The sequence below is a fragment of the Babylonia areolata genome, chromosome 21 (assembly GCF_041734735.1).
Source record: "Babylonia areolata isolate BAREFJ2019XMU chromosome 21, ASM4173473v1, whole genome shotgun sequence".
In the NCBI taxonomy this organism is placed as follows: domain Eukaryota; kingdom Metazoa; phylum Mollusca; class Gastropoda; order Neogastropoda; family Buccinidae; genus Babylonia; species Babylonia areolata.
The window spans coordinates 3159931-3173539 of record NC_134896.1 but is presented as its reverse complement, the minus strand read 5'-3'; the positions used below and the strand labels follow the sequence as shown (position 1 = coordinate 3173539).

Below are 13609 nucleotides of genomic sequence, written 5' to 3'. Positions count from 1 at the left end.
ACAATGCACCACATGTTGACAGTGTCACCTACACAATACACCACATGTGGACACTGTCACCAACACAATGCACCACCACATGTGGACAGTGATATCTACATAATGCACCACCACATGTGAACAGTGTCACCTACATAATGCACCACACATGGACAGTGTCACCAACACAATGCACCACCACATGTGGACAGTGATATCTACATAATGCACCACCACATGTGAACAGTGTCACCTACACAATACACCACACATGGACAGTGTCACCAACACAATGCACCACCACATGTGGACAGTGATATCTACATAATGCACCACCACATGTGAACAGTGTCACCTACACAATACACCACACATGGACAGTGTCACCAACACAATGCACCACACATGGACAGTGTCACCAACACAATGCACCACACATGGACAGTGTCACCTACACAATACACCACACATGGACAGTGTCACCAACACAATGCACCACCACATGTGAACAGTGTCACCTACATAATACACCACATGTGGACAGTGTCACCTACACAATACACCACATGTGGACAGTGTCACCTACACAATACACCACATGTGGACAGTGTCACCTGCATAACGCACCACATGTGGACAGTGTCACCTACACAATACACCACATGTGGACAGTGTCACCTACACAATACACCACATGTGGACAGTGTCACCTACACAATGCACCACATGTGGACAGTGTCACCTACACAATACACCACATGTGGACAGTATCACCTACATAATACACCACATGTGGACAGTGTCACCTACACAACGCACCACATGTGGACAGTATCACCTACACAATACACCACATGTGGACAGTATCACCTACATAATACACCACATGTGGACAGTGTCACCTACATAATGAACCACATGTGGACAGTGTCACCTACACAATACACCACATGTGGACAGTGTCACCAACACAATGCACCACCACATGTGGACAGTGATACCTACATAATGCACCACCACATGTGGACAGTGTCACCTACATAATGCACCACATGTGGACACTGTCACCTACACAATGCACCACCACATGTGGACAGTGATACCTACATAATGCACCACTCCATGTGAACAGTGTCACCTACATAATGAACCACCATATGTGGACAGTGTCACCTACATAATGCACCACATGTGGACACTGTCACCTACACAATGCACCACCACATGTGGACAGTGATACCTACATAATGCACCACCACATGTGAACAGTGTCACCTACATAATGAACCACACGTGGACAGTGTCACCTACACAATACACCACATGTGGACAGTGTCACCTACACAATACACTACATGTGGACAGTGTCACCTACACAACGCACCACATGTGGACAGTGTCACCTACACAATACACCACATGTGGACAGTGTCACCTACACAATGCACCACATGTGGACAGTGTCACCTACACAATACACCACATGTGGACAGTATCACCTACATAATACACCACATGTGGACAGTATCACCTACATAATACACCGTGGACAGTATCACCTACATAATACACCACATGTGGACAGTGTCACCTACATAATGAACCACATGTGGACAGTGTCACCTACACAATACACCACATGTGGACAGTGTCACCAACACAATGCACCACCACATGTGGACAGTGATACCTACATAATCTACCACCACATGTGGACAGTGTCACCTACATAATGCACCACATGTGGACACTGTCACCTACACAATGCACCACCACATGTGGACAGTGATACCTACATAATGCACCACCACATGTGAACAGTGTCACCTACATAATGAACCACATGTGGACAGTGTCACCTACAGAATACACCACATGTTGACAGTGTCACCTACACAATACACCACATGTGGACAGTGTCACCTACACAATACACCACATGTGGACAGTGTCACCTACACAATACACCACATGTGGACAGTGTCACCTACACAATGCACCACATGTGGACAGTGTCACCTACACAATACACCACATGTGGACAGTGTCACCTACACAATACACCACATGTGGACAGTGTCACCTGCATAACGCACCACATGTGGACAGTGTCACCTACATAATACACCACATGTGGACAGTGTCACCTACACAATGCACCACATGTGGACAGTGTCACCTACACAATACACCACATGTGGACAGTGTCACCTACACAATGCACCACATGTGGACAGTGTCACCTACACAATGCACCACATGTGGACAGTGTCACCTACACAATACACCACATGTGGACAGTGTCACCTACACAATGCCTGAAGGTAAAAGCACACAAGCAAACTAAAACATACATGCTCACAAACACACACTCAGTGAGAAACCTTCAGCACAACCTTTCCACTGAGAAAGAAATGGGCTGCTCCATCATGAAATTATATAAAACAGAATATGGGAAATAATGGAACAACATCTGTACCTATCTTAAAAATAAGAACAACTACTGACATGAATAAAGCTCTTCTAAACATTTCATCTTCAAAAACTGTCTCACAAGAGAAAGAAAAAGCAGACATAACAACACCACACACACACATACATACATACACAAACACACACACACACACACACACACACACACCACTCTTGTCTCGCCTTGAGAAAGAAAAAGATGAAACAATCACACACACACATACATACACTAACGTACACAACACACACACACACCACACACACACACCCACACCCACACACACAGTCACCTTGATGACATAGGTGTCCTCTGTGGCCCTGTCCAGCACCAGGATGTTTTTATCAATGGTGCCCAGCACCTGGTAATTCCTCAGCTCCCGGCCTGACCCGCTGATGAAGGCAAACGACGGGTCCAGCTCCAGGGAGGGAGATACAAAGCTGTCCGCCTGCGGGAAAAATAACAATTCAGTTGCAGTTTCAATTTCTCAAGGAGTCACTGCGTTCGGACGAATCCATATATGCTACACCACACCTGCTAGGCAGATGCCTGACCAGCAGCATAACCTGGTACGCTTAGTCAGGCCTTGAGTGCATGCATATATCATATTTGTGTACCTATCAGACTGGAATGGATTTCTTCTACAGAATTCTGCCAGAGGACAACACTCTCCTTGCCGTGGGTTCTTCTTCTTCTTCTTCTGCGTTCACTCGTATGCACACGAGTGGGTTTTTACGTGTATGACCGTTTTTACCCCGCCATGTAGGCAGCCATACTCCGTTTTCGGGGGTGTGCATGCTGGGTATGTTCTTGTTTCCATAACCCACCGAACGCTGACATGGATTACAGGATCTTTAACGTGCGTATTTGATCTTCTGCTTGCATATACACACGAAGGGGGTTCAGGCACTAGCAGGTCTGCACATATGTTGACCTGGGAGATCGTAAAAATCTCCACCCTTTACCCACCAGGCGCCGTCACCGTGATTTGAACCCGGGACCCTCAGATTGACAGTCCAACGCTTTAACCACTCGGCTATTGCGCCCGTCAGCCGTGGGTTCTTTTTTCAGGGCGTCAAGTGCACGCTGCACAAGGGACCTCAGTTTATCGTCTCATCCAAACGACTAGACGCTCAGTTTGATTTTCCAGTCAAACTTGGGAGATACGGCAAGAACAGAAAAATCCCAAAACAATGTTGGAATTTGGTGCTCAACTAATTTTATAAGCTGCAAATTGTTTACATCAACAATTATATTCACCAGTCAGTTTCCCCCTATCGCTGAAAAGCAATGAGAAAACTGAAGCAGGTTTCAAGGCCAGGGGAGTGTTGTTTTGAAATCAGTGTTTTGTTTTTTGTCACATTTTCAACTTGTTCATTACAAACATTAGTCAGGTAATATGCACTAAAATATCATATTTTCTGGACAAATGGATATCTGCACACACAAAATCACACTAGAACAACCACAATAAAAAAATAAATTAAAAAAGAGATAGATACACAATGCACTGTGACTTCTCCAAGTGATAATATGGATGTGAGGCAACACCCCCTCAGTCTCCATCCCCCTCCTCTTCACCCCTCTCACACGGTCACTTTATCCAGTTCTCATCAGACCGCTTTGGCTGAGTGCCAAGAAAATCACTCACACTGTGTCCTGCTAATAATTCGGTCACTTTCTGTCATATCTTGGCCACTCTCTTGACTGCTCCCTTTATTTTCTATCAAATCGTCCTATAAATGTTCATCACTGTCTTCTCCTTCGAATTTACACTTCAATTCTTTCTCAGCATCAGCTAAAGAAAGCTGTCTTGGTTGGTTTAGTTCGCCATGATTGCATGTCTTGAGCATGGCGTCAGTCTGACATTTTGTTGAGCGAGCGAGGAGAGGAGTCAGGCTAACACCGGTAACCCAACCAAAACGTTCAAATAAAGGACTGCCTCATGACAAAGATGGTGTTTCCAGCTATGAATGGAATCTAGAAAGATTCCCCAAACTAAAGCAACCAGTATTTTTGTCAATGAACTGAATGCAAACCAGGGGAAAGTCAGAATATTTCGATGACGAGTTATCTCATCATTGTGGCAGCAAAGTGTACATGCTTGCAATGACGAGTTACCTTGTCATATAGGCAGTCTAAGGGTTAAGGCCAGATGAGTGAAGTGAAGAGACAGGTTTCAGGGCCAGGGGAGTGGAGGAAAGAGACAGGTTTTAAGGTGAGGGGAGTGGAGGGAAGAGACAGGTTTTAAAGTGAAGGGAGTGGAGCAAAGAGACAGGTTTTAAGGCCAGGGGAGTGGAGGAAAGAGACAGGTTTTAAGGTGAGGGGAGTGGAGGGAAGAGACAGGTTTTAAGGTGAAGGGAGTGGAGCAAAGAGACAGGTTTTAAGGCCAGGGGAGTGGAGGGAAGAGACAGGTTTTAAGGCCAGGGGAGTGGAGGGAAGAGACAGGTTTTAAGGTGAAGGGAGTGGAGCAAAGAGACAGGTTTTAAGGCCAGGGGAGTGGAGGGAAGAGACAGGTTTTAAGGCCAGGGGAGTGGAGGGAAGAGACAGGTTTTAAGGTGAAGGGAGTGGAGGGAAGAGACAGGTTTTAAGGCCAGGGGAGTGGAGGGAAGAGACAGGTTTTATGGCCAGGGGAGTGGAGGGAAGAGATGCTATGGAAAGAGACAGGTTTTAAGGTGAAGGGAGTGGAGGGAAGAGACAGGTTTTATGGTGAGGGGAGTGGAGGGAAGAGACAGGTTTTAAGGTGAGGGGAGTGGAGGGAAGAGACAGGTTTTATGGCCAGGGGAGTGGAGGGAAGAGACAGGTTTCAAGGCCATGGGAGTGGAGGGAAGAGACAGGTATCAGGGCCAGGGGAGTGGAGGGAAGAGACAGGTTTCAAGGCCAGGGGAGTGGAGGGAAGAGACAGGTATCAGGGCCAGGGGAGTGGAGGGAAGAGACAGGTATCAGGGCCAGGGGAGTGGAGGGAAGAGACAGGTTTTATGGCCAGGGGAGTGGAGGGAAGAGACAGGTATCAGGGCCAGGGGAGTGGAGGGAAGAGACAGGTATCAGGGCCAGGGGAGTGGAGGGAAGAGACAGGTATCAGGGCCAGGGGAGTGGAGGGAAGAGACAGGTATCAGGGCCAGGGGAGTGGAGGGAAGAGACAGGTTTTATGGTGAGGGGAGTGGAGGGAAGAGACAGGTTTTATGGTGAAGGGAGTGGAGGGAAGAGACAGGAATCAGGGCCAGGGGAGTGGAGGGAAGAGACAGGTTTCAAGGCCAGACTTGAAAGAGCTGAGTGCAGAGACTTGACGAAGCCAAAAAGGGAGCTCATTCCAAGTGTAACCTCTGGAGACAAAGCGGCAGCCAACTGTGTTTGAATGTGGGACCTGGCAAACAGAGTGGATGTGAAGCTGACCATACAGAGCACGGAACGGACAGAGACAAACACAGAGGAAAGACAGGACAGAGACAGCGCTCTCACTGCCCATCGCCGCTCGTCCAGGTTCTCGGTGGCCAGGTGCCTGTTGTAGAGGTCCTCAGCCTTCATCAGGTACTGCGCCGTCTTCCTGCGCACTGCGTCACGCCGCGCCTTGTTGCTGTCCCCCTGCACCCCCTGCAGCAGTATGCCCACCCCCGTCTTGTAGTGACTGAACGCCTGCTGGTACTGGCCTGTCGCCTCGCAGTTCTGGGCCAGGCAGATCTGTACACATCATGCCACACCATGTCACATCATGTCACACACTGATTGTACTAACAGCTGGTATTGGTCTGTCGCCTCGCAGTTCTGGGCAAGGCAGATCTGTACACATCATGTCACATCACATCACACACTGACTGTACTAACAGTTTGTATTGCCATGTAGCCTTGCAGTTCTGGGCCAAGCAGATCTACACACACACACACACACACACACACACACACACATACACACACACACACACACACACACACACACGCACACACCCCAGCCATCATGTAGCACCACATGACTGTAGACGTGTTCACAGCAGAAGCACCAACACACACACACACACACACACACACACACACACACACACACACATACACACACACACACACACACACCTGTCCAGCAGCAGTGTAGATGTAGTCCTCCTTGCCCCCCAGGTCCATGGTGGACACACTGCTGCCCGTGCCTGACCGAGGCTTGCCAGGGCTGTGGGCGGGGCTATGGGCGGAGCTGTGGGCGGGGCTGTGGGCGGAGCTCTTGGCAGGACTCAAGGTGGGGCTGTGGGACCGTGCCCCAGCAGTGGGATGGGGGGCTTTGAGGGAGGGGGAGGAGGAGGCGCTGGCTGTTGTCACCTCCACTGTCTGCAGCGTGGAGCCAGGCCTGAGCAGTCCACACACACACACGCACACACTGCTGTGCTATAGCTTTTCTTTTTTCTTTTTAATTTTTTTTTTATCAGAATTTCACAATGGTTATAAAAATATGCAGACACAACATATCAAGAACACTCCAGCACAAACTGACCTAAAGGCACACTTGTACAATTCACAATGTACACAATCAGCTCTTCTGACATTTCATTATCACACAGCTTTTAGTTATCTGACATATGGCTGGCATCATTTGAATTCAACAGTACTGAGAACAATCAAAACAAAAAAAAAGGGTAAACCATCCCCTTGCTCTCTCGACTCTTTCATTGCCATGAGTTCTTTTACAGGCTATACATGGAACCTTAGGTTATCACTTCATCTGAAAGACTAGGACTCAGACCACCAAAGTGTAGTGGAGGGGGAGTAAAAAAAAAATCCCTGTTCAGGTGTGTGACTGGAACTAGTGGACTCTGGCTTCCTAGCCAGGCACATTACCGCCAGACCACCACTGTACACAATTACTGATCTCCAACTGTCACCTCCACAGCATGCCCTGTGTGACTCCATGCCCGACCTTGTGGTTTGTTTTGTCAGGTTGATGATTTGTGGACACACCTTACACTGTAAACCCTCACCTTGTGGTTTGTTTTGTGAGGTTGATGATTTGTGGACACACCTTACACTGTAAGCCCTCACCTTGTGGTTTGTTTTGTGAGGTTGATGATTTGTGGACACACCTTACACTGTAAGCCCTCACCTTGTGGTTTGTGAGGTTGATGATTTGTGGACACAACTTACACTGTAAGCCCTCACCTTGTGGTTTGTGAGGCTGATGATTTGTGGACACACCTTACACTGTAAGCCCTCACCTTGTGGTTTGTTTTGTGAGGTTGATGATTTGTGGACACCTACCTTACACTAAACCCTCACCTTGTGGTTTGTGAGGTTGATGATTTGTGGACACACCTTACACTGTAAGCCCTCACCTTGTGGTTTGTTTTGTGAGGTTGATGATTTGTGGACACAACTTACACTGTAAACCCTCACCTTGTGGTTTGTGAGGCTGATGATTTGTGGACACACCTTACACTGTAAACCCTCACCTTGTGGTTTGTGAGGCTGATGATTTGTGGACACACCTTACACTGTAAACCCTCACCTTGTGGTTTGTTTTGTGAGGTTGATGATTTGTGGACACAACTTACACTGTAAACCCTCACCTTGTGGTTTGTTTTGTGAGGTTGATGATTTGTGGACACAACTTACACTGTAAACCCTCACCTTGTGGTTTGTGAGGCTGATGATTTGTGGACACAACTTACACTGTAAACCCTCACCTTGTGGTTTGTTTTGTGAGGTTGATTTGTGGACACACCTTACACTGTAAACCCTCACCTTGTGGTTTGTGATGTTGATGATTTGTGGACACACCTTACACTGTAAGCCCTCACCTTGTGGTTTGTGAGGTTGATGATTTGTGGACACACCTTACACTGTAAGCCCTCACCTTGTGGTTTGTTTTGTGAGGGTGATGACTTGTGGACACACCTTACATTGTAAGCCCTCACCTTGTGGTTTGTGAGGTTGATGATTTGTGGACACAACTTACATTGTAAACCCTCACCTTGTGGTTTGTTTTGTGAGGTTGATGATTTGTGGACACAACTTACAGACAGATGAGGAACTGACAGGTGTGGGAGTGGCAACACTCACCTTGCGGCGTGAGCAGGGGAGGGCCCGGGGCTGGGCGAGGCCCCTGACAGGACAGGGGGGCTGCAGGGGGCACCCTCCCCTGACAGGTCCAGGTCCCCCTTCCCACAGGACACCTTGCTGGACGACCGGCTGTCCCGCCCCCCACCCCCCACCTCCTGGGGCACGAAGTGCTCGTCCCCCGACCCCACTTCCACCAGGGACCCACTGCTGCTCTTCCGCACCTCCACACTGCAGGGAACACACAGTTCTGGTCAGTCGTCTTCAGTCAGACTGAACAAGTACACTTACACACCTCCATCCTGCATGGACACACATTTCTGGCCACAGTCGTCTTCAGTCAGGCTCAACAAGTACACTTACACACCTCCACACTACAGGGTACACACTTCTGGTCACAGTCGTCTTCAGTCAGGCTCAACAAGTACACTTACACACCTCCACACTACAGGGTACACACTTCTGGTCACAGTCGTCTTCAGTCAGGCTCAACAAGTACACTTACACACCTCCACACTGCAGGGTACACACTTCTGGTCACAGTCATCTTCAGTCAGACTGAACAAGTACACTTACACACCTCTGTCCTGCATGGACACACAATTCTGGTCACAGTCATCTTCAGTCAGGCTCAACAAGTACACTTACACACCTCTGTCCTGCATGGACACACAATTCTGGTCACAGTCATCTTCAGTCAGACTGAACAAGTACACTTACACACCTCCACACTGCAGGGGACACACAGTTCTGGTCACAGTCATCTTCAGTCGGGCTCAACAAGTACACTTACACAGGGTTTTTATCATGCTGCCCTGAGGTAAAAGAAAAGGCATAACATGAAACCTAATCAACATACAAGAAATTCTATCATGGAAGACAAATGGCAATGGTTAAAGATATTTCTTGAGTCAAGTCAAGTCAGTTAAGGTCAAGTCAAAATTATCTTTACTGAGAGTGAAAGAGTTAACTTATGCAGCTTTTTTATGCTGCCCTCAGGAGAAAACAAAAACAGAAAAGCATATAATAATAATAATAATAATAATGACAACAACAACAATTCTTGTATTTCTACTATGCCTTTGATGAAAATACAATAATTCTCATGGCAAATCACATGAGTAAAACTTAACAGAAAGAAACACTTTACATAAAATTCTTTTAAAAAAACATAAAACCTTACCATTACAAGCAATGCACAAAAAATATTGTGGAAAATAAACAAATAGCAAATAAACATATACAGATGATGCCAACATGTGGAAAACAAACAAATAGCAAATAAACATATACAGATGATGCCAACACAATGATATTACACAAAAACAAAAACGGTGCAAGATATGTAATCAAAAAGGAATCTTTCTAAACTGAGCGGCTCCTCTCTTCACCGTTTACCTGGTGGCGGTGGGGCTGTGTGGCCCTGTGTGGCTGTCCAACTGACCCGCTGACCCCGCCACCCCTGAGGTCACAGACAGGCCATTGTGGGCGGTGGGGGAGGAGGGTGGCTGGTGGTCCCCTGTGAGGGTGGTGTGGTCCATGAGGGCACAGGTGGAGATGGCCTGGGTCAGCCAGCTGTTGGTGCGGGGCAGGCTGCCTGTTGGACAGCACAGCTGATGAAGGGGGGCTTCAAACTTTTGCCTAACACTGCGCTCATCAATACACACACACCCTCCCCTCCCAACAATAACAGGTGTATTATCTGTACAAAATGATCACATTCTGAAAATATCTAAACTGAAACACACTGATCACCCTGTCATATTCTCCACCTCTACACATGGAACTGAACCCTGTCAGCTGTGTATCTAACAGGCTTCATTGAAGAGAAACAATCAACTGAACTGAATTCAATACAAAATCCACTGGAATGTCCAACATAACAAAGGGACATACTGACCAGACAACACAATCAACAACAAACAACAATTGGTGCATTGACCAAACACACAACAAACAAGTAACATGCTGACCACAACATACAACAAAGAACGTATTGACCAGAATACACAACACACAACAAGTGATGTATTGATCAGAACACACAACACACAACAAGTGACGTATTGACCAGAGCACACAACACACAACAAGTGTCATACTGACCAGAACACACAACACACAACAAGTGACGTATTGACCAGAACACACAACAAGTGTCATACTGACCAGAACACACAACACACAACAAGTGACGTATTGACCAGAACACACAACACACACCCAGTGACATATTGACCAGAACACACAACACACAACATGAGCCGTAATGACCAGAACACACAACAAGTGATGTATTGACCAGAACACACAACACACACCAAGTGATGTATTGACCAGAACACACAACACACAACAAGTGACGTATTGACCAGAACACACAACACACAACAAGTGACGTATTGACCAGAACACACAACACACAAGTGACATACTGACCAGAACACACAACACACAACAAGTGATGTACTGACCAGAACACACAACACACAACAAGTGACGTATTGACCAGAACACACAACACACAACAAGTGATGTATTGACCAGAACACACAACAAACAACAAGTGACGTATTGACCAGAACACACAACACACAACAAGTGACGTATTGACCAGAACACACAACACACAACAAGTGACGTATTGACCAGAACACACAACACACAAGTGATGTACTGACCAGAACACACAACACACACCAAGTGATGTACTGACCAGAACACACAACACACACCAAGTGACGTACTGACCAGAACACTCAACACACACCAAGTGATGTACTGACCACAACACACAACACACACCAAGTGATGTACTGACTACAACACACAACAAACAACATGAGGCGTATTGACCAGAATACAGCAGCCCACCTGTGCTGCCCTCTTTGGTGTCGGCGGACAGAGTGTCAGAGCGGAGTGGGTCAAACATGGAGAGGTCAGTGTCTGGCAGGGAGGAGCTGAGGATGGAGTCCATGTCCCCGGTGTCCGTGTCATCGTCACCCATGGAGGAGCCCAGGCTGATGGAGTCTGGCACCTGGGGGAAGTTCCACGTGCCTTCCAGGGGCTTGGGGCTGAAATCATCATCATCATCATCATCATCATCAGTTCCACCTGCCTTCCAGGGGCTTGGGCCTGAAATCATCATCATCATCATCATCATCATCAGTTCCACCTGCCTTCCAGGGGTTTCGGCCTGAAATCATCATCATCATCATCATCATATTCGTCGTCGTCATCATCATCAGTTCCATCTGCCTTCCAGGGGTTTCAGCCTGAAACCACCATCACCTGTTAGTTCCAAACACACACACAACACACACACACACACACACACACAACACACACACAAACACAAATACACACACACACAAAAACACATACACACACACACCACACCACACACACACACATACACCACAAAATCCACTCACACAGACACTTCCAGCGAGTGTTGCTGACTGGAGTCGCCATCACTGTGACTGACGCTGTCGGAGCCGTCTCTCTGCGAGTCCTGCCCCCCCTCCACTGCTCCACCCCCCTCACCCCCACTCCCCACACGTGGGGCCACAGCTGTCCCATCCCCCGCTGTGGGCGGGGAGGCCAGGGGGCCATGTCCAGGGGGCTGTGGGGGCAGGGGGGGAACAGCACCGACCACAGGCTGGGGACACAGCAGGGCTGGCTTGCTGCTCTCCACCCGGCCGTCCTGTCGACAGGGGAGATAGTGTGTCAGTGTCATCAACATTCAGTACATTCATAATTATAATAACAATATTAATAACAATAATGCTAATAATTGTCATAATAATCATCATCATAATGAAAATAATAATAAGAAGAAGAAGAATTAGTAATAGTAGTCATAAAGCACAGAATCTGGTGCAGAGACAAATCAAAGCAGTTTCACACCTGTCAGTCACACGCATGCATAACTCTAAACTTGGGAAACAGAAAAACAAGGAAGAGACAAGGGAGGGAGGCTGTCTTGGGAAACAGGTGGGTTTTGAGGCCAGACTTGAAAGAGCTGAATGTGGAGACCTGACCAAGAGCTGAATGTGGAGACCTGACCAAGCGAAAGAGGAAGGTCATTCCGAGTGCAAGGTCCAGAGACAGTGGAGTGTTTGAACTGCCCTATATTGTTTCCTGTGACAGTTTCCCTGGTGTCAGTTTTCAATCCTGCCTCCTCCCTTGCTACATCACAGCCTCAGTACAAGTTTAGCTATGAGCATTTCTCACACAGACGACAAAGTACAGCTGTAAGAGCACCAGTCACACAGAAGACATAGTATATCACGCAGAAGACAGTATATCACACAGAAGACAACATACAGCTGTAAGATTGCAGATGACAGAAGTACAGCTGTAAGAGCACCAGTCACACAGAGGACAAAGTATATCACACAGAGGACAAAGTACAGCTGTAAGAGCACCAGTCACACAGAAGACAGTATATCACACAGAGGACAACATACAGCTGTAAGATTGCAGACGACAGAAGTACAGCTGTAAGAGCACCAATCACATAGAAGACACAGTATATCACAGAGAAGACATAGCATATCACACAGAGGACTCACACAGAGGACAACGTACAGCTGTAAGAGCACCTGTCACACAGAGGACAAAGCATATCACACAGAGGAAACATACAGCTGTAAGAGTACCAGTCACACAGAGGACAAAGCATATCACACAGAGGACAACACACAGCTGTAAGAGTACCAGTCACACAGAAGACAAAGTATATCACACAGAGGACTCACACAGAAGACAAAGTACAGCTGTAAGAGCACCAGTCACACAGAAGACATAGTACATCACACAGAGGACAGTACATCACAGAGAAGACAGTATATCACACTGTAGACAAAGTGCAGCTGTAAGAGCACCGATCACACAGAAGACATAGTATATCACACAGAAGACATAGTATATCACACAGAAGACATAGTACAGCTGCAAGAGCACCAGTCAGACAGAAGACAAAAGTATTTCACACAGAAGACATAGTATCTCACACAGAAGACATAGTCTCTCACACAGAAGACATAGTATATCACATAGAAGACATAGTACAGCTGCAAAAGCACCAGTCAGACAGAAGACATAGTATATCACACAGAAGAC

At 47.2% G+C, this 13609-nt stretch overlaps 1 protein-coding gene across 1 annotated transcript in view; it reads right to left on the bottom strand.

Annotated features, from left to right (window-relative positions):
- LOC143296405 (ribosomal protein S6 kinase delta-1-like) overlaps nt 1–13609 on the bottom strand; it is a 28927-nt gene that overhangs the window by 10919 nt on the left and 4399 nt on the right. The window contains 7 exon segments of the mRNA XM_076608300.1: nt 2742–2897; nt 5909–6127; nt 6515–6779; nt 8486–8713; nt 9881–10079; nt 11357–11556; nt 11917–12188. Coding sequence (XP_076464415.1) covers nt 2742–2897; nt 5909–6127; nt 6515–6779; nt 8486–8713; nt 9881–10079; nt 11357–11556; nt 11917–12188 — 1539 coding nt within the window.